A 27,101-nucleotide genomic window follows, 5' to 3' on the forward strand; every position below is an offset into this window, starting at 1 on the left:
TAAAAAAGTGCATCAAACCAAAGTTGGCACACTATGACCTCCAAAAGTCATTTGCAAGTCACGACATGTGTGCTTGATTGCATGATTGCGTGGACGCTAACGGATGTTGTGCTTGTGTCAATGATAGTCACAAGCACACCAAATAAAGATCAAAGACGTGCAGCGTGGGACAGGAAACAGCCACGCCATTACTGCCATCAACACCCTGCTCTGAACAGCCAGCCCACCTGCATCACATGTGCAGGGTGTGTTCAACATCCAACAGACAGGGCGCTGCCTGTTAAACACTGATGTCGATTCAGGTAGGTTTTGGAAATGCAGAAAGAACACTTTCTTTGGCACTGAGTGAACCCCTGACTGGAGCTGTACTGAGGTAAACAATCACAACACTTCAGTGTGGCATCATTAACAAGGAAACGAGGGAAGTAAACAAGTTGTGCGGACAGAGAGGGATTTTCTACATGTCTTTCTCAGACTGAGTGGTAACGCCACACAACCTGCAGCATCTGTTGACTTTCAAAAGTCAGCGATTGCTCGTAGAAAGCAACAAAAAAGTACTATTTATAATGTTTAATATTTTCTTTATCAGGCATTTTCTTTAAGTGGTATTCGTGTGAATTTTCTTCGGAGCTAATAGGACCGTTATCAGGACCAGATAAACAGGAAGGAAAGCAATCAGGTTCTGGAGTTCCTTGTTAATCTTATCATCAAAATAGAGATAGAGACATTAAGCCTACAGCAGCACTCAGTACATGTACACACACATCCACAAGGACTGAGCACACAAAACCGAACAAACACACAGCTGTGAGGTTATAAAACCGTAAGACGACACAGAGATGTGAACGAATGCTTTTCAGCAAACATGGAGAACAACTGAATGAATAGATGTCACTTTCTTTTATCCCCTCTCTCTACACACCAAAAACCAACACGGTCCTGACGGTAAAGCGTTAATGACAAACAATTTACATCATCAGTCTAAAATCTGGAATACACACTGCTGTGCTCAGCAAAAAAATCTGCATGAATAAGCCAGAATTGAGCAATAAAAGTGTCTTGAAAATGCTTTGTGCCCCAGAATAGATATCATGTGACGTGGGTCTGTTACTACAGCACTCCCCTTTCAAACACACACACACACACATTCACACACACACACACACCCGCCCTTAGCCGTGTCAGAGTGCACTCTTGTCCTCGTTGCTCTGAGTCAAAAGTTGAAGTGCTTTTGTGTGGCTGTGTTGTGCTGCAGGCTTTGGGAGTGCAGTTCTGGGGCACTAAAAGGCTGGAGGCTCTAAGAATAGCCCCCCTGCAGCAGGAGGGGAACAGCCCAGTGATTAGCCCCAGTCTGGAGGGATATGGGGGGGTCGGGGCTTCTGCTCAATAAAACATGCTAGCCAAAACAGCGGCCCACTCGTCCACTCTCAGAGAAAATGCCTCCATGATGTTTTTATAAGTGTCCAGCACAAGATAAGCACATGCGAGCCCAGTCATTGACCAGCCCGATCGTAGGTCGTAAGCAGGTCCGGCATGCCTAAGGACATCACATGCACACACACATAAACCAACACATACAGGCACACATAAATACACGCCCATCGAACCAGGGGTCCCCATGGCTTCAATCAAGCAAAGATCTCTTTCATCCTGATCATCAAAGGACCAGACTAGTAAACCCAGTATTAAATATCCAGTGCTGGATTACACCATGACTAAACGGCCAAGCCTGCTGCCTCCATGCTCACAAGCCTGGTGACAAACTGTCATTTGGCACATATTCATATAAGACTATAAATAACTGCAGTGTCACTGCATGACAACATTAACAATGTTCAAGACCTGAAATGCAAATCATAACACATTTGTAATGTGTCATTTCGCTGGATATATTTTCCCCAAACTGTGCCAATAACATAACAAATATGGCTGCATTTTGATTACAAAATAAAACAAGTATATAAGGAGCCTCCAAAAAAGGCCTAGTCCTTCAAGAGCAAGGCTGGGTTGAGGCTCGGCAATCTGCCAACAGGTGCGTCAACGAATAATCCAACACATTGAGAACAACATTCCCCAAAGACAAATCGGTAGGATTTTGGACATTTCACATTTTACAGTGCACAATATAATTAAAAGATTCAAAGAATCCGGTCTCATCTCAGTGCGTAAAGGGCAAGGATGAAAAACCACTTCTTCGTCACTTTCTTAAAAACCATCATGAGTCTTTAATGGATATCCTGACATGGGCTCGGGAATACTCTGGTAAACCTTTGTTAGTCAACACCATTCGCCGCTGCATCCACAGATGCAGTCAAAGCTTTACCATGCAAAGCAGAAGCCATACATCAACACTGTCCAGAAGCGCTGTCGACTTCTCTGGGCTCGGTCTCATCTGAGATGGACAGGAAGACAGTGGAATCATGTTTTGTGGTCTGACAAGTCAACATTTCAAATAGTTTTTGGACAAAACAGCTGTTGTGTTCTTCGGGCCAAAGAGGAAAAGGACCATCCAAGCTATTATCAGTGTCAGGTCCAAAAGCCAGCATCTGTCATGGTATGGGGGTGTGTCAGTCCCATGGTATGGGTAACTTGCACATCTGTGAGGGCACCATTAATGCAGAAAGATATGTACACATTTTGGAGCAATATATGCTGCTGTCCAGAGCAGGACAATGCCAAACCACATTCTGCCCGGATTATAATCACATGGATGCGTAAGCAGAGAGTGTGGGTGCTAGCATGGCCTGCCTGCAGTCCTGACCTATCTCCGATTGAGAATGTGTGCCGCATTATGTAGCGCAAAATAAGGCAATGTACAGTTGCCCAGCTGAAGAAATGCATAATGCATGAATGGGGAAAATTGTGCTTGCTAATCTTAAGCAACTGGTGTCTTCACTCAGCGCCCAAAAGCTTAATAAGTAAAGCTGATGTCACACAGTGCTAAACAGTCGACTGTCCCAACTTTTTTAGAGTGTGTTGCAGTCATCAGATTTGAAATGAGTGTTTATTTGCAAAAATAAATTAAATTCACACAGTAAAACATCACATAAAGTGTTTTCAATATAGTACAGGGCGAATTGAATTTTCTTTTTTTTTTTTGCATTTTCCATACTGTCTCAACTTTTTCAGAACTGGGGTTGTGACTTCCCACTTCAGAATTTAGTCACTCACCAATAAGACCCAGCTCTTTCGAATCCAAAACAGTTCTGCTAGTGTTTTTTTTATTATTATTTTATTATAATTTTTTTAAATAATTGTTCTTGCATATGGGTCTATAGATTCAATAAAATCTGATTCTATTGTCTGATTAACAAAATAATATTACATTGTGTTTGGTATGAAAGCTGTCTAAGTAAATGTACAAATAGCAATGTGTTACATACAGTTATTTGCATTAATAAATGCAGTAAGCTTTGCAGCATTAATATTATTGCACCTCCTCTGTCTGCATTTAAAGTTTGAAGAAGAAGGTTCCTGTCCATTTATTCTGATTCATTTATTCAGAACCCTGCTGTTTTAGTTAAACACATCTTAACATTTTCTTCAGAACTGGCTCTAAATTTTTTAAATGTTCAGATTTTGATAAGATTCACTGGATTCTTTTAAATGTTGGTTGTACCGTATGCAATTAACATCATTACAGAAGAAATACAATTGTAAATATTTAATTACAAATAAAATATGTATAGCTTTCATAACTGTTTTTACTGTTGAAGAAATTATTTAAATAATTTTCTGTTAAATGCATTTTACCATCATTTTTGCTCATAAAATAAATATTTTCTTTGTAACACTGACCTGCATAAATAAGTACAGCATGGCTGTTTGACTGAAATTGGAATGAATGTAGTTGACATTTTCCCACCATTATTGTTTGCCAGCAAATAATTAACAATAAGTACTGAATTGCCATTTGATTCAAAACAATGGTTGTTTCTGACTTTTGCATACAGAATGAGGATCCAAAATCAACCAAAATCCAAGATTAATCTCGATTACAGTGTCATTTCTGTATCAGAAAATTTAAAGAGACTGTAGCTAGATTGTTCATACCAAATAATTATCTTTAATCCCTTACAACTGTTTAAGAACAATATAATTGAGCTCTTACAAGTCATTTTCCCCAAACCAGAATGGGATAATGCAACAGATCAATTGTTGTTTTAAAAACATTTTACATTTCAGTGTAGTTAACAGGAACTTCATTCATGTGCAGTAATAATGAAGTTCAAAGTTATGCAATATTTTACAGATTCGTCTGACAGCATACAAGAGAATCCTCTAGAATTACATGCAATGGTGGATCCAGCTATCTATCTCAATCTGTATCTCCTCCCCTCCTCTCTCTATCTCCCTCTCCCTGTTTCTCCTCGGTCTCTTGTTAGCCCTGACACACTGTAACGAAACGCAATTACTGTTAAAGAGGAAAGAAAGGGTGGCCGTGACGGCCCTGATAAAGAGACTTGTGCTGGCAAGCCGTGCTGAAGAGGCATTAGTGAGCCAACGATCCTGTCCTATTCATCACGCTCCGCACACTCCTGTGCAGTTTTACACACAAACACACACAGGCACACACACAGCAGTCTAGACAGTGCAGCATATTATGTCCAGACAGTACTGTATATTAGGTCAGTTCTAATAAGGAACTCCAGGAAGGCCATTATTTCTGCCATATTTCATATATGTCAAGTGTACCTTAAATAAATAAATAAAAATCTCATATCTAATATCATGACTCTCCAAGGGGTCCACAATGTATATTCAGAGAGTCAGAACTTTTGTTTGCTTTTGTTTAGTATTTTTCCCATAATGTGATGATGCTGGAGATCACTATTCACTACTACCGATACCGATACTCATTCTGTATATAGCTATGTATGTATTACAGTTTTACCACAAAATTGACTGTTCAGTTGAACTGACTAGGTTTTATAATGACTCTGTCTGACTTAATGTGTTTTTTTATAAGAAGATATTCCATAAATCTAAAACATAATAATTAAAAAAAGACATCAAATCATGTTGATGTGAAAATAGCTGTATAACATGATATCAAATGTTTTAACTCTACATTTTTTTTGGTTCTGTAGGTGAAAAGTTCTGCAACAAAACCCTCTAATGACCAATGAATATAAATAATGGTACAGGCTTGACTAATGTCTGTAATATTTGAAGAGCTGTATTATACAGTATTATACTAATAAAATTATTCCATGCTGCAAAAGGTTGAAATAGATGTTAAAGCCAAACATTATGATACCATTACATAATCCATGAACTGTACCAACACTAATACTAACTTTTATGGTGAAAATGTTAAAAAAATTTTGAACAGCACAAGTCTCAACAGGCCCGGAGGTGATTGTTTCTTACGATAAGAGTGTTTCTAACAAAGCTGCCATTGCAGTCCTAGGCCGGGAGCCCAGTACGACCAGAGCTGCTTGTCAATCAGGCCATTGTTGGAGTGTGTAGAGCTGCAGACAATGGCTCTTTGTCTCAGGGCTAGAGTGGACGACCGGGCCCTGCCTTAGTCACAAGAAACCCTTCTCTGTTTGCTGAGAATAAATCAATCTTTTGAGCCTTTGGTAAACCACACACCCCACTGTCACAAGGCAAGAGGAGCCGATCTGAGCAAGAGCAGACGGCCACTCGTGCTTTCACTCACTCACTCAGTCGGTCATGCACCTGCTTCTGCTGTGATTCCATCTATTTTCACCTTTGCCATGCCATCAGCTATGAGCTTGCGTTGTCTAACGTATGGAGCATTGCAGAGGGAATATCAGGTGAAGGCAAACATACAGGTGTCTCAAAAACATCAGCATCTAAAGCTGATGGTTTCATGTATGCATCGTTTGTTCTATTATTCTCTGATCTTAGAATATGCATTGAGACAATATTCTAATTATACTCCTCAGTGGTATGGGGTAAAGAAAATGCCTCTGTGTGCAAGTGTCCGTACTAATGTGTATGACTACACACACACACACACACACACACACACACACACACACAGAGAGAGAGAGAGAGAGAGAGAGAGAGAGAGAGAGAGAGAGAGAGTGTCGCAGAGGCGTAGCTATGGTATTGTTCTCTCCCCACCCCCAATGCAGGCAAGCTGCTTCAGCTGCAGACACAGGGATGATGGCTTAGACCCTTTCTGTCCTCTTAAGTTAACAGGCCAAGGTCAAAGGTCATCACACGAGAAAGATTGTGAGCAACATGCTTGGGGAGGAGAGCAGAAGAGTGCACAGGGATATTGTGTAAGAATTATATTTTTTTTGCTCGCTACGTTCGGCCATTTTAAGTGACCTGCTGCTCCGTAGCACACAAACAAATAAACATGCACTCACACCCACAGAGAGAAGGAGGAATAAAAGAAAGAGCAAGAGAGAGCAAAAGAAAAGGAGAGAGACAGCTGTTACCATTGCATCTCAGTGTGAGATGAGTGAAAGCTCATTAAACTTCAAAGATCAAACAGAAGCAGCCAGTGACAAGAGAGCTTTTGTACAGGAGATGTAATATGTGTGCTTAAGAAGGAGAGGTGGAACCAAATCAAACATCTATCCGAGAAAGCAAAAAACATACCTAATGTATATTTGCAGCTAAATATCTATGTAAAAAAATTCCAAAGACAGATTCAGATGTGAAAATGCAATCTCATGATAATGATGATGTTATGCCATTAGTTTATACATTTATATGAACTGTGTCGGCTTTGTCCTCGCATCCATAATTTGTGGTTGGAGGTCATGGACAAGCTATTTGTGATGCTGATACTCCATCTGCCATTACTTAATGCTCCATCTCAACTGTAGCATTACTTAATGCTATATCTTCATTATCAATACCCAGCCATCTAAATTCCTTTATTTTAATTTTTCTCACCATTACGAAACTTATTATATTACCTGGTCACATTTTTTAAACAATATTTTACAATACAGGATGTCCCAAAAGTTTACATACACAGCCGAAAATAAAAAAATTTAGCAAAATGTCTTCCAAATTTATTCGTACTTAGTTTATATTAGATATTTTTTTTCTTTCAGATACCCTTTAAGAATGCCTTTGACAAAAGAAGAAGATATTGAAATCATTCTCTTGGCTGATCAGGAAGCTCTCGCAAGGTTGCGATGGACTTTAACAGGAAACATGGCAAGTACATCACAAACAACACTGTTGCCAAACTTGTTAATAAATTCAAAAAGACAGACTCCTATGTATGGAGACTTTTGGGAAACCTTGTATATTGCAAATGAATCCCTCTTTGCATATTTTCTATATGTAAAATGTATATGCAAATAATTTGTTAATTATCCTCACCATGGTCACAGCATGCATTTTTTCCCTTAACATTGTTGTTATCGTATTTGCTTCCATGTGCATTTCTACTATTAATTAAACTTGCACTATTAGGCCTATATATGATCTGTAAAGAGAGTTATGGTCCCTGAGAAGGAAAATGTGGTCAAATGATATTGACTCAGGTTTAATATTATTATTATTATTATTATTATTATTATTATTATTAACAATACTTCTACTACTACTAATAATAATAATAATAAGTAGAAGAAGAAGCTGTCATATATCCAGAAATATTTCACAAATATTACCAAGATGATGAATAGCCAAGAAAAATATTCCTAATGCTAAAAATAACTCAAAACCAACTGTTCCCGGTGCTGTCTCCAATAGTCAACGAAATTATCACTGAACCATAGGTATGCAGGATTACCTACTCTTTATATTTTTGCTGATTACAGTCATTGCAGAGCAATTTCCTTCTTTCCAAGTCCATGAAAAGTTGCTTAGTCATTCAATTTTGAATAGGAGAAAAGCCACTGGTAACTGACAGGTTGTATGCTTTGATTTTCATGAGCATGGAGTTAAAGGAAAAATCACCACTGCCCTCTAGTGGATCACACCTGGCGCCAAAGAAAACAACAATCAGTCTTATGAGGCCACATTCCTACAGTCGATTTGCAGTCATTCAAGCATCAGAGTCAGTAAGAGCGATAGCCCCTGACGTCACATACCACAAAACCTCCGAGACGCTCTGTATCATGAGGATGTCCTTGTTTCTGTAGGAGAAAGGCCATGCACAATCTCTGTGGAACACAAATTGCAAGCAAAGCGTGCATTCGTACTGTTCCACATGCTACATGGCTAATGGAGCACAGAAGTCCAGCTAATAGCCCACTCGCAGGCAATCCACACCCATGGGAACAACATGACTCCAGGCACCATAAATCTGGCCCTTTTCCACAGGTTTAGCCCCCAAATAAATTTTAAAGAGGAGTGATGGTGCTCTCAGGAGGAAGCTTGTTACTGTCGGTGTGAAAGCTATAATTGCTTTACAGATCTTAGCTAAGTTTCAGGAGGTTAGCAGACTGCTGAGACTTGGATTGATGCTAACTACAGATAATCAGGTTTTAACTGATGATAAAGCTGACTACTGTGTACAAACTTGATTGTGATATCACTTGTAAAAGGATTCTTTGGTCGTGATTTGAGCTAGGCAATCTCAGAGCACATAATAATAATAATGTGAAATGCTCACTGATGGCTGATTTAGTGATACCGCAACCAAAGACAGCCAACAACAACGTTCTGGCAGTGTCAGAAATGTTTTATTTAAATCAAAAGTAATGTGGCTTTTACTATGATGCTCATATAAAAGAGACCAATAGTAGGACAGCAGACAATGTCATGACACCACAAATACAAGAGTGGCAATGGTGAAATGTAAACAAAATATGCTATCCTTATTATCCCTATTAATAGCCTTAATGCCGCAAGCTTGCTTGCCTCGCACCTCCAGAGTTAGGGGGTTTGATTCACACCTTTGCCCTCTGTGCGTGGAGTTTGCGTGTTCTCTCCGTGCTTTGGGGGTACTCCAGTTTCCTCCCCCAGTGCAAAGACATGCATTGTAGGATGACTGACATTTCCAAATTGTCCGTAGTGTGTGATTGGCTGTGTGAATGTGTGTGTGATTGTGCCCTGCACCCCTCCAGGGTGTCCGTTGCCTTGTGCCCTGAGTTCCCTGGGATAGGCTCTAGGTTCCCCGCGACCCTGTGTAGGATAAGCGGTACAGAAATTGGATGGATTGCCTAAAACTTACTTTGAAGACTGTTTCTACTACTCTGCATGAGCAGAGATCCCTCTGATCGAATGTATTGTAGAACGCAGTGTTTTAGCAACATGTAGCTACTTGTGTTGAATTTTGTATTTTTATTCATAGATTGAAAGAAGTCATCCCATGGTTAAAATGAACTAGCTAATAAAATGGGACTTTACAGCCTAGATAAATAGATATTTGCTTGCTAGCCACTAAGGCCAACTTCATTATTGACCTAGTTATTTAATCCAGAATACTGAAGTCATTTTCAGCACCAAAAAAATAATAAAAAAAAGCTATTTCCATTTAGGAGTGAAAAAGAAAAGGAAAAAAAACAAAAAACAAACAGAAGCCAAGAGAGCCAGCCAGCAAAAACAGCAAAATAGTCCAATGTAGAATATTAAGCAGAGTTAAGCAGAGTACTGTGGAGTTTTTTTATTTTTATTTTTATTTTTCATGCTTACGATGTAAGGCATTTTGTTTTTGGCAAGACATTTTTGTGCCTGTTTGCTTTTTGTGTGTCTATTTTTCACCAATTTTTGTCTTTTTTCCACAGATTTTCTGCTTCGTTAGCAAGCTAGTCAGCCAGCTCTTTGCTAACAGTGTGCCAGATTGTTGTGTAACTACAAATGATGATACTTTGAAGTGTTACTTTCTTTATCTAAATTTATAACTTGTATAATTAACAATACTTTCTTTTAAGTGACAGCTCAGACAACTTACTACACTATCAGCTGTCAGATTGACCTGCCACTATTTTCATTTAATTTTTCTTCTTTACAATTATCTTAATTTTTAATTAGCTCTGAAAAATAAGTTCATGTGCTCAATGAAGTTAGTTTTATTTATTTAAAAAACGTGTAATACTACAATAATGACTGCACATAATTACATACCTAGAGGCTTGCACACTTTGAATGCTTCAAACAGCATACTAGCACACCAAGTAGTAATTCAGTACACCAGTGATGTCATTAGTAATTGGATGCAGTATTCAATATTTCCTGAATATGGAACTCTGTTTAGGTCTTCTGTACTATACTTAATACCAAACATGGTGCCAAACACAATTCTTATCTAAGCAGCACTCAGGGATGCTGTCATGTTTGTTCTATAGAGATAGATTTTTTTCTCTCTCTGGGACATAGGCAATGTGGTGCTTGTCAGATGTGTTTGCTGATACTCACTCTGACACATGAGAGACAGGCAGGAGAAAGATATCCCTCTCTGCTTCCATTTCCACGTCATCTGCAAAACTGTTGCTTCTCTGCAGTGGGGGATGTGACTGCACCTCCAAAAACTCTGAGCTTTGCTTTACTATAAATGCACACACATTTACTCTCACTCACTGAGAGACTGGGGTTTTAATGGAGATATCATGGTCTGACATACAATGATGCAAAGGAACCAGGAAGCACTGTGTATAGGACATAAATCCGATCTTCCTAATAAGGACTGTTTTTTGGAAGAAAAAAAAATGCAAGATTGCAGAGAGCAGTAGGCAAAATGCAAGTAAACTGTTATAAAATCCCATTTCTGTTTATAAAAAATACTAAAAGGCCAAACATCACAAAGGTTCACACTTTTCAGTCCAAAACAATAGCACACAAAAGGAGGAAAGTGTCATAAGTATTTCCTCCCTCTCCCTGTATGAACTGTTATTTCAGTGCTACTTAGGTTGGAGTAAACAGGCCTAATAGCTAAGATCAGATTACCTGGAGGAGGGGAGAACTGGAAGGAGGTTATAGAGGTCCAGGAGTGCTGTCGTTCTACAAAGGGGAGGGAGTAATACACATTATATCTCCTGCTTCTCCTAACCCCTTCATTATTTTAGTCCCCAGAATTTAACCCAGATGCCAATTTCAAGAACTTCAAATCATGTGGCCAAATCATGCTGCCAAGTGAACAAAAATTATTCCAATAAACAAAATGGGTGTGTTCAAGCAATGACAATGCGGCACACATAACAGAAAGTCCCACACACACCCTGACAGGATTTTGTGGTAGGAGTGTGGTACTAACAGCAAAGACATGCAGCAGCAGACACTAACAGCAGCTCACCAAATCTTCTCGGAGCAAATGCTTTTACTGTGAGCAGAGAACAGAGGGAAGAAAAGTGAGGCAGATCATCACAGTTATAATTGAATGATTTGAGCGGCAAGTATAGTGAAAATTAGGAAGACAGTAAAATCAAGAGATTGAGCTGATTAGTGTAAAGACTGACAGTCCATGAAACTATTGATACTACCGGATGTTTCAGTACTGTACACTGTATCCTGACTGTGGTCTCGGCCATCGTCAAACACTGAGTCAAAGGTGATTGTGGGGATTGTAGGAGTGCTTGGGCCATTGTCTTTCTCAGTGGATTTCATCTTTCTTCTCATTTTTACCTAATCAAGCAAAGCAAAATAGTAAATGCAGGCAGTAGTACACTATATATAGAGACTTGCATAAGAATTCACCCGCTCACACCTTTCCAAAATGTGGAGTGTTTCGATCACAGTGAATCATGGTGGTGGTTGCAACATGTTGACCCCCCCCCCATCAACCACACAATTTTCTCCCTAATTTGGTCTTGTCAATTCCCAACCACCAGCCAGCGCTCCCATATCATATGACAGCTATCAACTGGAGAGGGTGAGGAGTAACATGTGCCTCATCCAATACGTGTTAAGTCAGCCAACCGCATCTTTTCAAACTGTTGGTCAGGCTGCATCACAGAGCAGCGTGACATACTTGGAGGAAAGTGCCATCCATAAATAACCACAATTAAGCCAATTTCAGTTCCATATTGTAACATTACAAAATGTGGAAAGGTTCAGAGGGAGTGAATACTAATGCAAACCATTGTGAAGGTATGAAATCCATTCAGCAGCACCTATATAAACTGTAATGGGCTGAGTTCAAAATCTTTGTTAAATCTTCAAACAAGCATCACATGGGACACTCTTATAAGATCCATCCATCCATCCATCTTCTACCGCTTACTCCTTTTCAGGGTCACGGGGAACCTGGAGCCTATCCCAGGCAGCATCGGGCACAAGGCGGGGTACACCCTGGACAGGGTGCCAGTCCATCGCAGGGTAAAACTCTTATAAGATATTATCTACTTTACAGTGCGTTGGAAAACAAGGTCCTGTTCTGCTTGCTAATTATGGATGGCCCAATGACCCAAGCCAGTTTTTTATTTGTAGAGACACAATTTTAAAATTAATTTTAAATACTTGATATTAGATTACTATCAACTTAAACAATATTTATGAATATTAGATGGACACTAAAAAAAAAACTCCTGATAGTAGGCATGTGGTAAAGAGATGAAGGGAAAAAATTACTGAGATTTCCAAAGACCAATCAAAGACACTTTCATTTTATTTTGTTCCTTTCAAGTCATAAGGTCCCGTACATCATCTTGATATATTTAAATATGATTTGAAACATGATTCATGAAGTTGGCTCAACCAAATAAAATATATTTATTATCTGCTTTTATCATAAATTTTAAGCTGCTCATATTGACCCAAGCAGAGGGAATGCTAGGGGTAAAGCAACAAGCAAAAAATATTCTTTCCTACGTACAAGTTTTTTAGCCTTAGGACTCAATGCTGCGTGACTTGAAAACACATGCTTCCTTCGCACAAACATCTTATAGGTGGAAGAGTCAGGGTTTTCTACTGCAAAACATCTCCAGGATGTCTGAAATCAAGTGGAATAAAAGAAAGATAAACAATAAAATCCACACATGTTGAAGTAAATGAAAGCTTTAGACAAAGGCCTGTTGAACATCGCTCAATCTGACCTGTATAAGACATGCAGCAGCAGGAATTTGCCTGTTGAAGTGCTTCTGTCTCTGTTTCTGTTGGACTTTCAGGGCAAAGCCTGAACCCAGAATGCCCTGCAAAACATGCTTGTCTATATTATGTTCATTTGGTGTAGGAGTAAGAAATAGGTTGTTGTGGATTCTGTGACTTACAGCAGGCAGGGCAAAGAAGGACATGGCAAAGACGGCAAAACAGGACCCAATGGTTTTGCCAATCCATGTCTGTGGCACTTTATCCCCATACCCAATAGTGGTCACTGTCACCTAAAGCATGAAAGGGAAAAAAATGCATGAGATGTGGATGGTTCTGGAAAAGATTTGGTTATATAGCTTTGGACTATGAAGGGAGCCTACCACTCCCCACCACAGAGCATCAGCATAGCTGGAAAATTCTGTGATTCCACTGCTGTCCACTGCATCTTTTTCTGCCAGGTACACAAAGTACGAGCAGAAGATCAGACCCAAGAATCCAATATAGAGAGTTGTGATCAGTTCCTGAGAAACATTCATTACAGAGAAATACTTTACAAGCTGTGTATTTTTATAAATGTATTTAATAACTCACTATAAATGTGATAATATATGTAAAAGGTAATGAAAGATTCTCTTGCCTGGCGATGAATGAAAACCACTGATCCTAGCAGCCTCCAGGTTCCTCCCTGACGATCCACATGCAACATTCGTAGGATCTGCAAAAAGCGGATGCCTCTGGGACAAAATATGCGTGATAACAACAAAGCATCAATACCATCCAAGACCAAAAAAAAAATTTGTAAACAATCTAGACCCTCATTACCTGACGGCAGAGGTAGCAAAGACCTGCCCATTAGAGCCTACTGAAAGAACAATGACCGAGGCCACCACCACAATTAAGTCTGTGGTAAAAATAGAGAAAAATTGTTGGGAAATGTAATCAGTGGCAGCAAAACAGTCATTTCCATTACATAATTATGCAGGCACTTGGAAAATGCCTGTGGGTTGAACATACTAGACAATGAACTCAGTGAATGTACTCTCACCAATGATAGAGATGGGCTTTCTTGCAAAGCGGAGCCTCCCCAGAATACCCACATATTTACTGCGGCATCCTGCAGACCACAGCCTCACCACATACTCCACTCCGAAAAATACCACCAACACTATTTCCTAGTAAGAAGAGATGCATTCAAATTTCTAGCCTGCTTAGACAACAGCGGTTTTCATGATTTTGACAATGGGGATTGTTTGGATTATTCATTCAAACTGCACTGGAATTATGGTAAAGTGTGTTTACTTCTTTCAGTAACCACAGTCGCCTGCTGCAAATTAAGGTAGACAAGGAGGTTTCATTTTGTGGGGGGAAAAAAGTTTGAGCTTAATAGTGGTGAGTTTAAGTTGCATGTAGCATTAAATTTTGTAGAGGAATAGCATGTTTAAATCCATTTTAAAGGTATTTTCAGGACAATGACCTATACAAGACATCATAAAGTTTTATTCTATAATCTTAAATAACTACGTTATTGAAAGAACATATAACTGAAATAACTACTTTACTACATGATCATGGAAGAATATTGTCCAAATCTATTACATGTGATTTATACACTCCAAATATCCAATAAGACAATCATTTGGCAGCAACACAATGCATAAAATCATGCAGATACTAGTCAGGAGTTTCACCTAATGTTCACATCAAATGTCAGAATGGGGGAAAAGTGATCTCAGTGACTTAGACTGTGGTGTGGTGTCACATGGGCTGGTTTATTCATTTCAGAAACTGCTAACCTCCTGTGATTTTCATGCAAAATAGTCTGCATGGAATTACACAGAATCATGAAACAACAACAAAAAAAGCATCCACTGAGCAGCAGTTCTGTGGCCAGAAATGCCTTGTTGATGCAAGAGGTCTGAGGAGAATGGCCAGACTCCTCATGTCTCCTCTTTAATATCATGGTGAACAGAAAAGCATCTTAGAAAGCACAACACATTGAACCTTGAGGCATATGGGCTACAACAGCAGAAGACCACACTGGGTTCCACTCCTGCCGGCCATGGACAGGAATCTAAGGCAACAGTGGGCACAGACTCACCTAAATTGGACAGCTGAAGACTGGAAAAATGTCGGCTGGTCTGATTAATCTTTATTTCCGCTGAGACGTGCAGATGGCAAAGTCAGAATTTGGTGCCAACAGCATGAATCCATGGACCCAGCCTGCCTTGTGTTAACAGTTCAGGCTGGTGGTGGTGGTGCTGTAATGCTGTTTACTTGGCACATATTGGGCCCCTTAATATAAACCGAGCATCATTTGAATACCACAGCCTATCTGAGTATTGTTGCAGAACATACTGAGTTTAATAGAGTCTTCTAATACGGAGGCAAAGTTGACAGGCGTCATGTGGCAATACACGAAGCCAGTTCATGGTCACGGCCAATAACAGCAGTCTCACTCTTTAACTAATGAATACAAAGGGAGGCACAGTGTCTGCCCAGTGAGGGAATCAGACAAGTATGAGTTATGAGGCTGGCCATGACGCCCTCTGTTCCACAAGCAGTCTGGAGAACTGGGAACAGACTGGACAAGCAGCCTGGGAAAGGGAACACAACTACAGTCACTGGGCGGCTTGTCCAAATTGCCCATTAGTATGGAGTAGAACAACAGGATCAGTCTGGCAGGAGGTGAGGGGTCAAACAGGGTTGATGGGTCAAAGGAGGTGATGTTGAGGTTGACAGTGAAGCCATGAGGAAGGTTCTCTTTGCCAGACAGCAAACGGTTTTAACCTGAAGTGACTTCTCGTCTCTCAAGTTGACTCCTTTATAGTATTTAGATGAACATTTACTCATTCATGAACATTTACTCACGCATCCACTCAGTCATTACTCCTTCTTCCACTCTTTCACTCATGCCTCCACTACCTCCCACACACTGATCACCTCACTGACAGCTCAAGGACACTCATGGACAATCTCTTCACATATTTCTGTCATTTTTGAGCATGTTGCAGTATTTCTAGGGGCACTATTACCACTTTACTGCCACGAAGGACTAAGCCCTGAGTGCAATATAATGATATATTGATTACAGTTAGGATCTGCATTTTACTTACATACTAACTATGCATACATACCCTCATACCCTACCTATTAATGTATTCTGCACATTTTGTGCGTGTGTGTGTGTATATATATATATATATATATATATATATATATATATATATATATCTTGACACATTTTATAATATAATAAGAGATTGATATTGCAAAGATATAAGCGTCCCTACAAAGGAAGAAAATTTATGGTGACCTTTTAAATATTTGTGATTTTTGGAGGGTGCCATTCAATAATTTTTTTTTTTTTTTTTTTTGCATTGCTGTTCATTTATGAACATTTTTACAGATTTTTTTTATATACCTATTATCTATTAAAAGAATCACCAAGGAAAAGTAATAATTCTACACAATTTCCATTGTGAATCCTTATTTCTTACTCAATTAAAAGCAACATCCAAACAGAATATGAAACGATTTACTGAACTGCACTTACACTGCGGTGAGACGCCTGAGCTCACCCCATTTGTCCCAGTGACTTAGCCCACTGAGTTTCTAATTAAGTCTAGGCTAGTGACCACACTGACCAGCTGTCACCTAAAAGGTCCGGGTGGAGGGCCAATGGGCGCCATGGGGGCCATGAGAGCAGCTCACAGGGAGAAGAAGGAAACGAGGAACCAGATGCAAGGCCTCTTTTTTTTGTTACCATGGCAGTAGCATTTCCCATCCAAAATGTAGCTGGAATGTAGTCGCCAAAGGTCAACGAAGTAAAGTGGATAGGCTGGTAAAGACTAGGTGACCTCATTAATATCCATCATGCAAGGTTACATTATGTATTCATGAACACATCTTTCAATATCAGCCTAGAATATCTGAGGTCATGTCCATTTGACTGATTGACATGACAACATTAGAAAATTCAAATTATGGAGAAATGGATATTTTTAGAAAAAAAAAGTATTATAATAGAAATAATGTTTCAGGGATATACTGTGTATTAAAGATGCACTAAGTAAGATTTTTGATAGATATCATTAATATCATTATAGATGTTGCAAAAAAAAAATGGCAGAACTGCATGAATGACCTGCGTGATCCTTTGCACAATTTTGTAAAATTATTATTTTTTTTACATTTCTTGAATTGAAATTAGTCGGATAGTGCAAACTGTCACTGAAAACGCATATCGATGCAAAGAGTCCCTCGTGTTTCCAGACTATACAAAGGAAATACAAATGCCAAATGAGGGGGAGGGTGAAGGCTCTTATCAGTGTGGTGAAAAATGACACGGTGATCATTCCTCACACCCTTTGCAACTCTTGAGTGTTACTGAGGAATATTCAAAACCTCTAGGGGATAGGAAGCAGTTTCACCTCCTAATAGTTAATGCCCTTTGATCATGTAAACAACAAGTTTTTGTACCTTATTGCCGTTTTGTTCAGGGCAGATTATGGCAAAGGCTTCTAGATAATGTTTAGTTTTTCTTATTGACGTCAACAAAAAAAAACAAGGTCATCTGTAATACTCCCTTTGGCAAAATTAGGTCAAACATTACCAAAGATAGAGATGGAGATGAGTGAAGCACAGTAGTGTAAGCTCATTATGTATTTATGGCCATTTCAAGAATGGTATCTTTTATCATTATATTGATGCTGTGAATGTTTTACAGTTTTATCGCTGAGTGTAAGTTTGCAGCAGGTACTCTTCTCTGTGTGGAGTTTGGCACCTCGTAGCTGAGGTTAAATCACCCGAAAACAGAGCATGATGAGGTCTCGTCACACCTCATTAGCATAAAGACTTGGCCTGATGACACCTATCTGATTTCTCTCTGGGATAGAAAGAGTTTACACATGTAAGTTCACGGCTTAGGGGCATGTGTAAAAAACCTCTACGTATTGGACTGCCCTGTGTGAGTTCCTACACTTCATGTCTTCCTGACAGATGAGCTTCCCTTTTGTGGTGTTATGTTGGTCACGTTGGCTGGACAGACCAATGACCCAGGTGGCACGTTATGCATTACAAATGTGCAGTAGCATTCCTATCATGAGAACAATGTTGTACTAAGCTGGATTCACAGTTCAGTTTATTTGCATTTGAGTCCCATCTATTGAGTCTTTCAGGAAGTGTTAAGAAGTGTTAAAGAGTTGTTGCCATGATCTGCTAATTAATATGAGATATTAGTTCACTCACTGAGTTAGACCAGTTTTTACCAAATATAATATACAGTTTGCAAAGTGATTCTGATCATTGTGCAGGCAAATTCAATGCAGAAAAGCATCAAAGTACATGATTTCTGTCTTTGTTCAGCCCAACAGCTGTGAAGCGAATACACAGGCCTGTGCTCATTAAAACGGGGAGAGCTGGGGGTTGGGAGAAGAAAGGAGGGGTTCAGCATGGCAGGTTTACTTCCTGTGAGAAATATCCTCATCTATGTCATGATGTACCTCCATTAGTAAGTAATAACGAATGTTAAATCAATAATGCTCAAAACCTGGAACACCTGTTACAGGGCCTCTTAAACAAGACCAGAGCCTGGCCTAATCCCTAGTGCTCATTCCCTGCGTCAGGGCTGTGGTATTAACTTGTGATGCGCAGCGTCGCCTGTAAAGAATGCATCGCATAGCTTTAATCCTCTTTATCCAGTGGATAGGCTGATCTCTGACCTCTAATGTGCCATCACCACACTATAATATCAAATTTTAGCTTTCCCCTTTTCCCTACCAGCCTGGCCTAATTGATTCTCTCCATCTCTCCCTTTGTCTCTGTCTTTTGTCTTGTAATTATATTAAGTGTAGCTCAACATAAAAACAAAGGGAACGCTGTCCGAAGAAGGAAGCCGCTAGCTTGAACACATGGCACTGAGGCAGTGGAGCATACAAGCAATCAAGTGTTGTATTGATTATCTTGGTTTCTGATATCCCCTCTCACAACGTAAAGCGCCATTAACAGCATGAACCTTAATTACCCGAACAGCCTTCAATTGATCAGATATAAATCTTGAAAAAGTTAAAGCTGGGTAAGCAATCAATTGAATCACATAAAATCACAGTTTGACCAAGTCAATATCTTGTGTTCTTACCAGGCAAATTTGTTTCTAAAATGCATTTAGACTGGCAAACACTTATTTTGATGAATATCTGAATCGATTATAGATAGGATGATTTGACATTATTGTCTTGGATGCAATTAAACAGTGGGGACTTTGCCATTTGTTATTCTTTCAGTTACAGTAGCTATTTCTACAAGGCATCATGGACCTGTATTTCTGTTCCATAATTTTCACTCCATAAAGCCTAGTCATTTTATCAATTGTATTACACTATCACCCCCTGCTGGAGAGAAATGATTCATTACAACCACAGGGATTTTAATTTAAAAAATGACATTGCTCCAAGTTATAGCACACATATTGATTGTTTAGATGAAGCCTAGTGGTAGCAAAATATATATATTTTAAATGGTGTTAAAATAAAAAATTAAACACTCACCACCCAGAAAAGTGTTTCTTGGGCCAAAGCCTGATACTGATCAATAGTAGATAATACGCTGAGGATCAGGCAAGATAGTACAATCAAAAACCTGCAAAAGGAACAACACATAAAACACTCATCTGTACACCAAGCACAACAATAAAACAAATAAATAATTCCATAGTTTATTAAAACCAATTAAAATATAATACATATATAATTCATATAATATATGCCGGGAACACACTCTGGATGGGACTCCAGTTCATGGTAGGACACCGTGCTGACTCCTATTCACACCTAATCTCAATTTAGCACAACCAATCCACCTACAGGCATGTTTTTGGGAGGTGTGAGCAAACCAGAGAACCCAGAGGGAACCGATGTGAACATAGGGAGAACATGCACTGAAACTCCACACACACAGTAACTCAAGCTCAGGATCAGGATCGGGACCCTGAAGATGAGGTGAATACACTACCTGCTCCACCACCATGCTGCCCTTCACACCCGTCAGAAAACTGTATTTCATCACATTGATGTTTTTACTAATATTTTAGTGTTTGACATGTCTTATTAATCTTGTCCACTAGGTGGCAACATTGTGTCTGCGTACGAATAGCAGTGAAAGCAGCTGGCCAGGAACTTGAAATTCACATCCTTGCAAAAATAAAAGCACAGTGGCTTTTATAGAAGTTTACCTATAGATACTCATAATCTCATAGAAATAAGAAAACACCTCAACAGATTATATCTTTGAAAATGTCATTACAATTACTATAACTCAGGGAAAGAGGTTTTGTATGCTCAATAGTTTGTTTAAGTGCTAGTTGGTAATGTCCTAGAAAATGTCCTAGAGCTAGTTGCTAGCAAGGTAGCTATTTATTTAGCCATGTCAAGTGTACATACATATTTTGGCATGACATGTCACTAAGAAAGAGAACATCTCATTCTATTATTTCAACTTATTAGCTGATGGAAACGATGTTCCTTCACTGGGTTCTCAGGCTTTTGTGTCTTCGTGATAGGGTGAGGAGCTCGACAGTAGAGTCGCTGATCTTCTGAATGAAGGTTTTAATGGTTATAATGGGAGTTGTATTGGTTTTAATGGAAACTGTAATGGTCCCTGTGGGTCTCTACTGGTAATTTTTTGCCTTCTATTGGTAGCATGTTATTTATAGTGGATACCATTAAGGACGGTTCTAATGGTTAGTTGATGGATTGTAATGGTATTTGTAGTTGAAACCATTAGAATTTCTATGATAGTTTCTATTGATTTTTCAGCAGGGTGGATAGAGAAGTCTGGACAGACCATCTCATCTTGTTTCCACTGTGATTTCCACCAGGAAAAAAAGGAAGGAAAATGAATGAATGAATGAATGAATGGCACACAGCTGAACCTGACACAGAGCACGGCAACGCACATAGCTAAATTTGCACTTTATTTTATCATAATTTAAATCCTCAAATTTGCTGCTTGTAGCCATTCCTCAGTACTAAAACTGCACACATTTGCAGACCGTTGGAGCGGATGTTTGCAGGCAAACATAAGTTTTAGATAGATTAAATTTGTTCGGGTAGCAGAAAGTATCAGCATTAGTTTAGTTTGGCACCCAGTCAGTTACTTAAGTGGATAACACACACCTTGCTTAGTCCACATAATTACATCATGAAGCACACAAAAATAACAACTAACAAGAAATCTTATCTGAATGGATCCAATGTGTTCTAACATATTAGGATTTCTTAATTCTATTAAGCAAACAGCAATTGGGACAGATCATTTTCCCCTTTATTTTCTATAGTTTCAATATTTCTTCAGTAACACTGAGTAGTTTAAATAAAACCGATTCACAATTCTGTTTAAGTTCATTTAAAACCGTTTAATATATTTGAAGACTCAGTCACTCTAGTAATGTGTCATACTCATTTGCTAATGAGTCGTTCTGTTCAGTGGAGTCATTTCACAAACGCAAATGAACTTTTGTCATTTACACACCACAACAAGCGTAATCTTGATAAGCTTAAACTTGTCGTCGTTTCCGTGTGCTGTTGAGGTTCCACAAACAAAGGTAACATGCAGTCAATAGAATTTTAGTTTAAATCGATCTTATCTTCAATCTTATTTTAAATCTTATTCATAATTAATTAATTGAGTCCTAACACCTACATTTAGTTTGTTTTTAAATGATCTTTTCTTTAGTAATGGAGTCTTGCGGGGTGAGTGTGTATAGAGGCTATGGCGGTGGAGTGCATTGCCTATTGTTTTCTCTGTGGCGATGGCACCTGCTGCCTGCAAGTGTTTCTGGAGCTCTTTCCGAGTGGTCCTTGGCTCTTGGGCTACTCTTCTGGCTATTCTTTTGACTCCCAGGTCAGAAATCTCGCAAGGAACTCCTGTGTGTGGCCGGTTGATGACAGAGTGATATTGCTTCCACTTGTGGATAACGGCCCTAATGGTGTTTACTGGAGGATTCAGTTTTGAAATACGTCTGTATCTGATTCCATCAATATGTTTCACAACAATAAGGTTGCAAAGGTCTAAGGAGAGCTCTTTGCTTTAACCCATCATCAGATGTTTCTTGTGTGACACCTTGGTAAGAAAAAGCCTTTTTATAGACTATTAATTTACTAACCCAGCTGATATTAATTTGCACAGATAGGAGGTATACTTTCTAACTACTTATGGATATCAGCTGATTTCTTCCCTTACTTGCATTGAAGAACTGCTTTTTCTTAGTGTGTTCAATAGTTTTTTCCCTCTCCCACTTTATTACACATAACTTTATTTATGAACTTTAATGTTGTGAATTCCTTATATTTGCGGATTTCTTGAGTTAATATTGATATCTGGTGAAAATTTCATGCGAATAGCCTCATTGGAAATATATTTACTGAAAAAAATGTTGACATGTTCAATATAATCATAAACACTGTAATCATATACATGTACATGAAAGGTTGCTGACAGCTGAGCAATGTCAAGGACAGTCATCTGGTCCAGGTGTCAGACTCCTTGCTAACAAGAGCTCAGATATAATAGTATATAGTGCATATATACATAAATATATACACACACACACACACACACACACACACACACACATATATATATATATATATATATATAAATAAGTGAATGTATGTATATGCAAATAAGATGCATAGCTTCTGGCAGCTTTCCTGAGGAATCTTAGCCCATTCCTCACGAGCAATTCCAGTTCAGTAATATTCTTGGGTTTGCATGCTGCAACTGCCTTATTCAAATCCCACCAGAGATTTTCTATGGGGTTCAAGTCAAGTGACTGTGATGGCCCTGTAGAATCTTCCAAGCCTTATTTAATTTGAGGTATTAATGATAATGAGTCTTTATTTGTCACATATACATTACAGCACAGTGAAATTGTTTTCTTCGCATACCCCAGTATGTTAGGAAGTTGGGGTCAGAGCGCAGGGTCAGCCATGATACAGCGCCCCTGGAGCAGAGAGGGGTAAGGGCCTTGGTCAATTTCCCAACAGTGGCAGCTTGGCAGTGCTGGGGCTTGAACCCCCGACCTTCTGATCAGTAACTCAGAGCCTTAACCGCCAAGCCATTCTTGGGATCATTGTCCTGTTAGAAGGACCAATGACGTCCAAGCTTCAGCTTCCTCACAGACGGCATGACGTTTTCTCCTAGGATTTCCTGATACTTCAATGAATCCATCTTGCCTTCTACACGCTGCAGGTTTCCAGTGTCAGAGGAAGCAGCCACAGGGCATCACCGAGCCACCACCATAAGTTCCATAACTTTGGTTTAATTGCTCCACAGAACAGAATCCCAAAATTTCTGAAGCTTATTTATGATTTTGAGCCGACTTTTCTTATGCTTTTGGGTCAGTAGCGGTGTACGTCTTGGAGTTCTAGCATGGAAACCTTCTACATTTAGTACATGCCTTACTATGCTCACTGAAACCTCAGTGCCTATTGCCACCAAGTCTTGCTGCAGGTCTTTTGCAGTCACTCGAGGGGTTTTCACAACTTCCCTTCTCGGATATCTGGTTGCAGCCATTGATAGCTTTCTTTTTCTGCCCCGTCCAGGTATTTTATGTATTTTCTGCCCCTAGCCAGTTCAGGTATATCATGTGTTCCAGCTCAAGCACACCTGGTGCAACTAATGACACCCTTGATGAGTTGCATCATGTGTGCTTGAGACAACACCTGTTTTGCATATTTGTGCTGTTGTGAGGGATTCTTCTCAGAGGGTTGAATAATTTTGAAACTGGTGAAGTCATTATAAGTTGCATTTTCAGTTGAATTTTGGGAAACCACTTAAAGCAGTCATTGTGTTGATCTATTTCAATCGCTTTTGTTTGATTTGTTCATTGCAAACAGCTGAAAGTCTGTAAATTTTGACAATAAACCTGATTTGCAATGGGGATTTGCAATTTTGATTGCAACTGTACAAAAAGTACCCTTTGCTGAGAAACAAATAATCCCTAGAGGGAACAGAACAGTATAACTCTAACATTACAGAATGTCCTAATTACTTAAATGTTCTAATGAGCATCTGAGATGCTACTATTTATAATAATTAGACTTTAATATGTTTGATCTCTCGCTGTGTGTGTGTGTGTATGTGTGCGTGTGTTTAAATTGTCAGTGACCAATTTTGCAGCTTATCTACTAAGTGTAAAGTCCAGGTGAGCTTGAAAACACGGGGTTGGAGGTTAAACACATCTCTGGGTTGCTCTCCTACAAGGTCAACTGCATTACTGAATGGTTGGACCAACAAAAAACCCTGCTTCAAGTCCTCCATACTCAAGATAAAACTGTTTTCTTAATTGAGAGATAAGCAAGTTTTACCTTGAGCAGCTATGCCATTATTCAGACAGGGGCACAGTTTTGTCTACGCTAATCCTCTGAAAAACCTAGGTATATTAACAAAGAGGCCAGGCAGATATTTTAGAATGTATTAGATAAAACAGTATCAGACATTTAATGGACCTGGAGAACATCTAAATGTATAACAAGGTTAGAAAACACTGCACTGAAGCTATTACATAATAATTTTTCATAAATGTGGACTGATTCAATTTGATTCACATGGATCTATTTATTGATGTTAACTATAACATAACCATGAGTTAATTGTTCTAGACAGTGAAACTGCAATTAGAAAGAAGCTCTGTAATGACCATTTTTATCTCACACTTTTTGTTTTCATTCAACATCAGAGAGGTGTTTTGTACAGCATGTCAGCCAAAATGTAAACGCCTCATTCATGCATTTAAAAAACATTACCAACCAGCAAAACACAACCAAAGAGCCGACAGCATGCAGCACAGCTGCTGTTATGACAAAGGAAGGCCAGCTGTTAGCTGTCAGCGCTGCCACATAGGGAGGGGCCAGAGACGTAAGGAAACACAGTCTATTAGGAAATGGCTGCCTGCCAGAAGTTTCATCTTCATCAGTCATCAGTCCTCATCATAATCATTTTTACCAAGTGCATGAGTTTTTATTGCCTTCAGAAGGGCTTTTCAACACAAGACGAACCTGCAGTTACAACAGAGTCTACAAAAACAGCCCGCAAATATGACCGTTTTATATGAATAATACATTTGTGCTTCAGTGAAACCAGCAGAGCTCAGCAAACACTGCTCATGCTAATTAGTTCTAAAAACAAAGCTAAAGCAGACAGAGTGACCAACAAGGTCTTTATATAAATGTGATGTCACAACACAATATATCACTTATTAATCTTCATTGTGAAACTGGCAGTAGATTGTGATGTGCCAAAGAGTCCTCATTAAATGACAAGTGCTAAGCCTGTTGTGTGCTGTAAGCAATCTGCATCCTCATGGGGGGAAAGAGAATCTTTCATTAGCACCAAATCGAGTGGACATTATTCTTTCTTTCTGTCAATGTCCACGTGGGTTTCACCTGGCTTCTCTGGTTTCCAAAAGCATGCTGGTAGGGTGGGCTGGTTATGATAAAGTGTGAATGAGTGTACTGTATGTACTACAGGTGTATCTAAAAAAAAAAAAAAATAGAATATCATGGAAAAGTTCATTTTTTTCCATAATTTAATTCAAAAAGTGGAACGTTCATATATTCTAGATTCATTACACATAAAGTGAAATACTTCAAGTCTTTTTATGTTTAAATCTTGATCATTACAGCTCACAGCTCGTGGAAATTAAAAATCCAGTATCTCAAAATATTAGAATTGTTCCACTTTTTGAATTAAATTAAGGAAAAAATTAACTTTTCCATGATAGTCAATTTTTTTGAGATGCAGCTGTGTACCCCTTCCCCACCCCAATCCAAGGTGTACTTCCAAAGCTTTGGATCCACTGCAACTCTGATAAAGAGATTACTGTAGATGAATGAATTAAAAATAGCCCAACTTCAGAGTAAATTAGTGTAAGAGTCATCCGTTGTACATGACTCATAACTGTGGAGCAGCTGAGGATTAAGGGCCTTGCTGAAAGATTCAACAGTGGCAGTCTGGCAATAGAGGGATTTGAATTCACAACCTTAACCACTGACTTATCACCTACACAGAACTACAAAAAAGAAGATGCTTTTATCTGCCCAGTGTTATGGACTCCTTCCATACATCTAATGTTGCTCTATTAATAAATTGCATAACTGATATTTAATGCCTCTCATGCATAATGTGCATTAGGCTATTGGTTGAGGTGTTTTATTATAATGGACATGTTGTAATTGTGCTATCTTATTCAGCTTGTCCATTTCCTATCTTGCCTTCTGCCTTTCAGAATGAGCCTCATATGACAACAGCAGACATTCCACTCTGTCTTCTATCACTCAGTCTTATACAGATGATCATAAACAATGTGCTATAAACTTATACCACATGTACACAACAGCATGTGCACATTCAAGCATGCACTGGTATGCAGAAACACACATAAAGACATGCAAGTAAACACAGACTGTCATGCTGTAATGATAAGTGCAGTTCATCCCTCTACACAAGTAACTTTGCTGTGGTTGGAGCAGAGGTACTGTAAGTAAGCGAACATCTCAGCTCATCTTGCTCGCCTGCCTCCTATTCATACTCCCTCATACAAGAGAAAAGGTTACAATTTAGCCATCAGTCTAGAACTTTTCATGTGACAGCTAATTGAATGAACAATATTAAGAACAGGTTTATTAGGAACAGTGTTTTCCCGTGCTGATAGTCTCTAATACTTCTTACAGGTGCATGAACTGGTTTAATGACAAATAGTTTCTTTCCTTGCACATTATTTCCCTGCTTCCTGTTTTCTCCTCCAAATCCAAGCCCAGTTTTTGCTATTTCAGGAACAAAAATGACCAGATCTTTGCAGGCTTTGGGAGGATGTCAAATTGACAGTTCTGGATAGATTCTAGGCTGAATTTCAACTGGACATAGCATGCCCCTATATAGGGTATAGAAGTCAGTACTACTTATTGCATGATATTTTGAAAAGTTTCCTTGTTGAATGACTTGAAATATTTCAAATATATATCATTTGTGAGCTCAGAGAGATAATACCTCAGTCTGTCTGTCTATCTTTCCATAATCAACATAGATGAAACATACATTTTAAAAGCAATCTTGTAAAAGCCCATGTGCTCACTGGACTTGTTATCTATACAGTTTAGCACACAGAAGGCACACTAACACTCCCAGACTTC

At 39.0% G+C, this 27,101-nt stretch overlaps 1 protein-coding gene across 5 annotated transcripts in view; it reads right to left on the minus strand.

Annotated features, from left to right (window-relative positions):
- The window catches only part of kcnq1.1 (potassium voltage-gated channel, KQT-like subfamily, member 1.1), a 41,265-nt gene that overhangs the window by 10,963 nt on the left and 3,201 nt on the right, over positions 1 to 27,101 (minus strand). The window contains exons 2-13 of one of the 5 annotated variants that reach the window (XM_053676636.1): positions 19,458 to 19,548; positions 13,958 to 14,084; positions 13,735 to 13,813; positions 13,550 to 13,646; positions 13,293 to 13,433; positions 13,092 to 13,202; positions 12,918 to 13,013; positions 12,698 to 12,814; positions 11,367 to 11,508; positions 11,180 to 11,206; positions 10,834 to 10,887; positions 10,306 to 10,435 (exon numbers count right to left, since the gene is read on the minus strand). In XM_053676636.1, coding sequence (XP_053532611.1) covers positions 10,306 to 10,435; positions 10,834 to 10,887; positions 11,180 to 11,206; positions 11,367 to 11,508; positions 12,698 to 12,814; positions 12,918 to 13,013; positions 13,092 to 13,202; positions 13,293 to 13,433; positions 13,550 to 13,646; positions 13,735 to 13,813; positions 13,958 to 14,084; positions 19,458 to 19,548 — 1,212 coding nt within the window. Of the gene's footprint in view, positions 1 to 10,305; positions 10,436 to 10,833; positions 10,888 to 11,140; positions 11,207 to 11,366; positions 11,509 to 12,697; positions 12,815 to 12,917; positions 13,014 to 13,091; positions 13,203 to 13,292; positions 13,434 to 13,549; positions 13,647 to 13,734; positions 13,814 to 13,957; positions 14,085 to 19,457; positions 19,549 to 27,101 lie in introns of all 5 variants that reach the window. The other 4 variants (XM_053676638.1, XM_053676639.1, XM_053676637.1 and 1 more) reach the window with 4 other exon arrangements.

This window comes from Ictalurus punctatus, chromosome 27, assembly GCF_001660625.3.
Source record: "Ictalurus punctatus breed USDA103 chromosome 27, Coco_2.0, whole genome shotgun sequence".
Classification (NCBI taxonomy): Eukaryota; Metazoa; Chordata; class Actinopteri; order Siluriformes; family Ictaluridae; genus Ictalurus; species Ictalurus punctatus.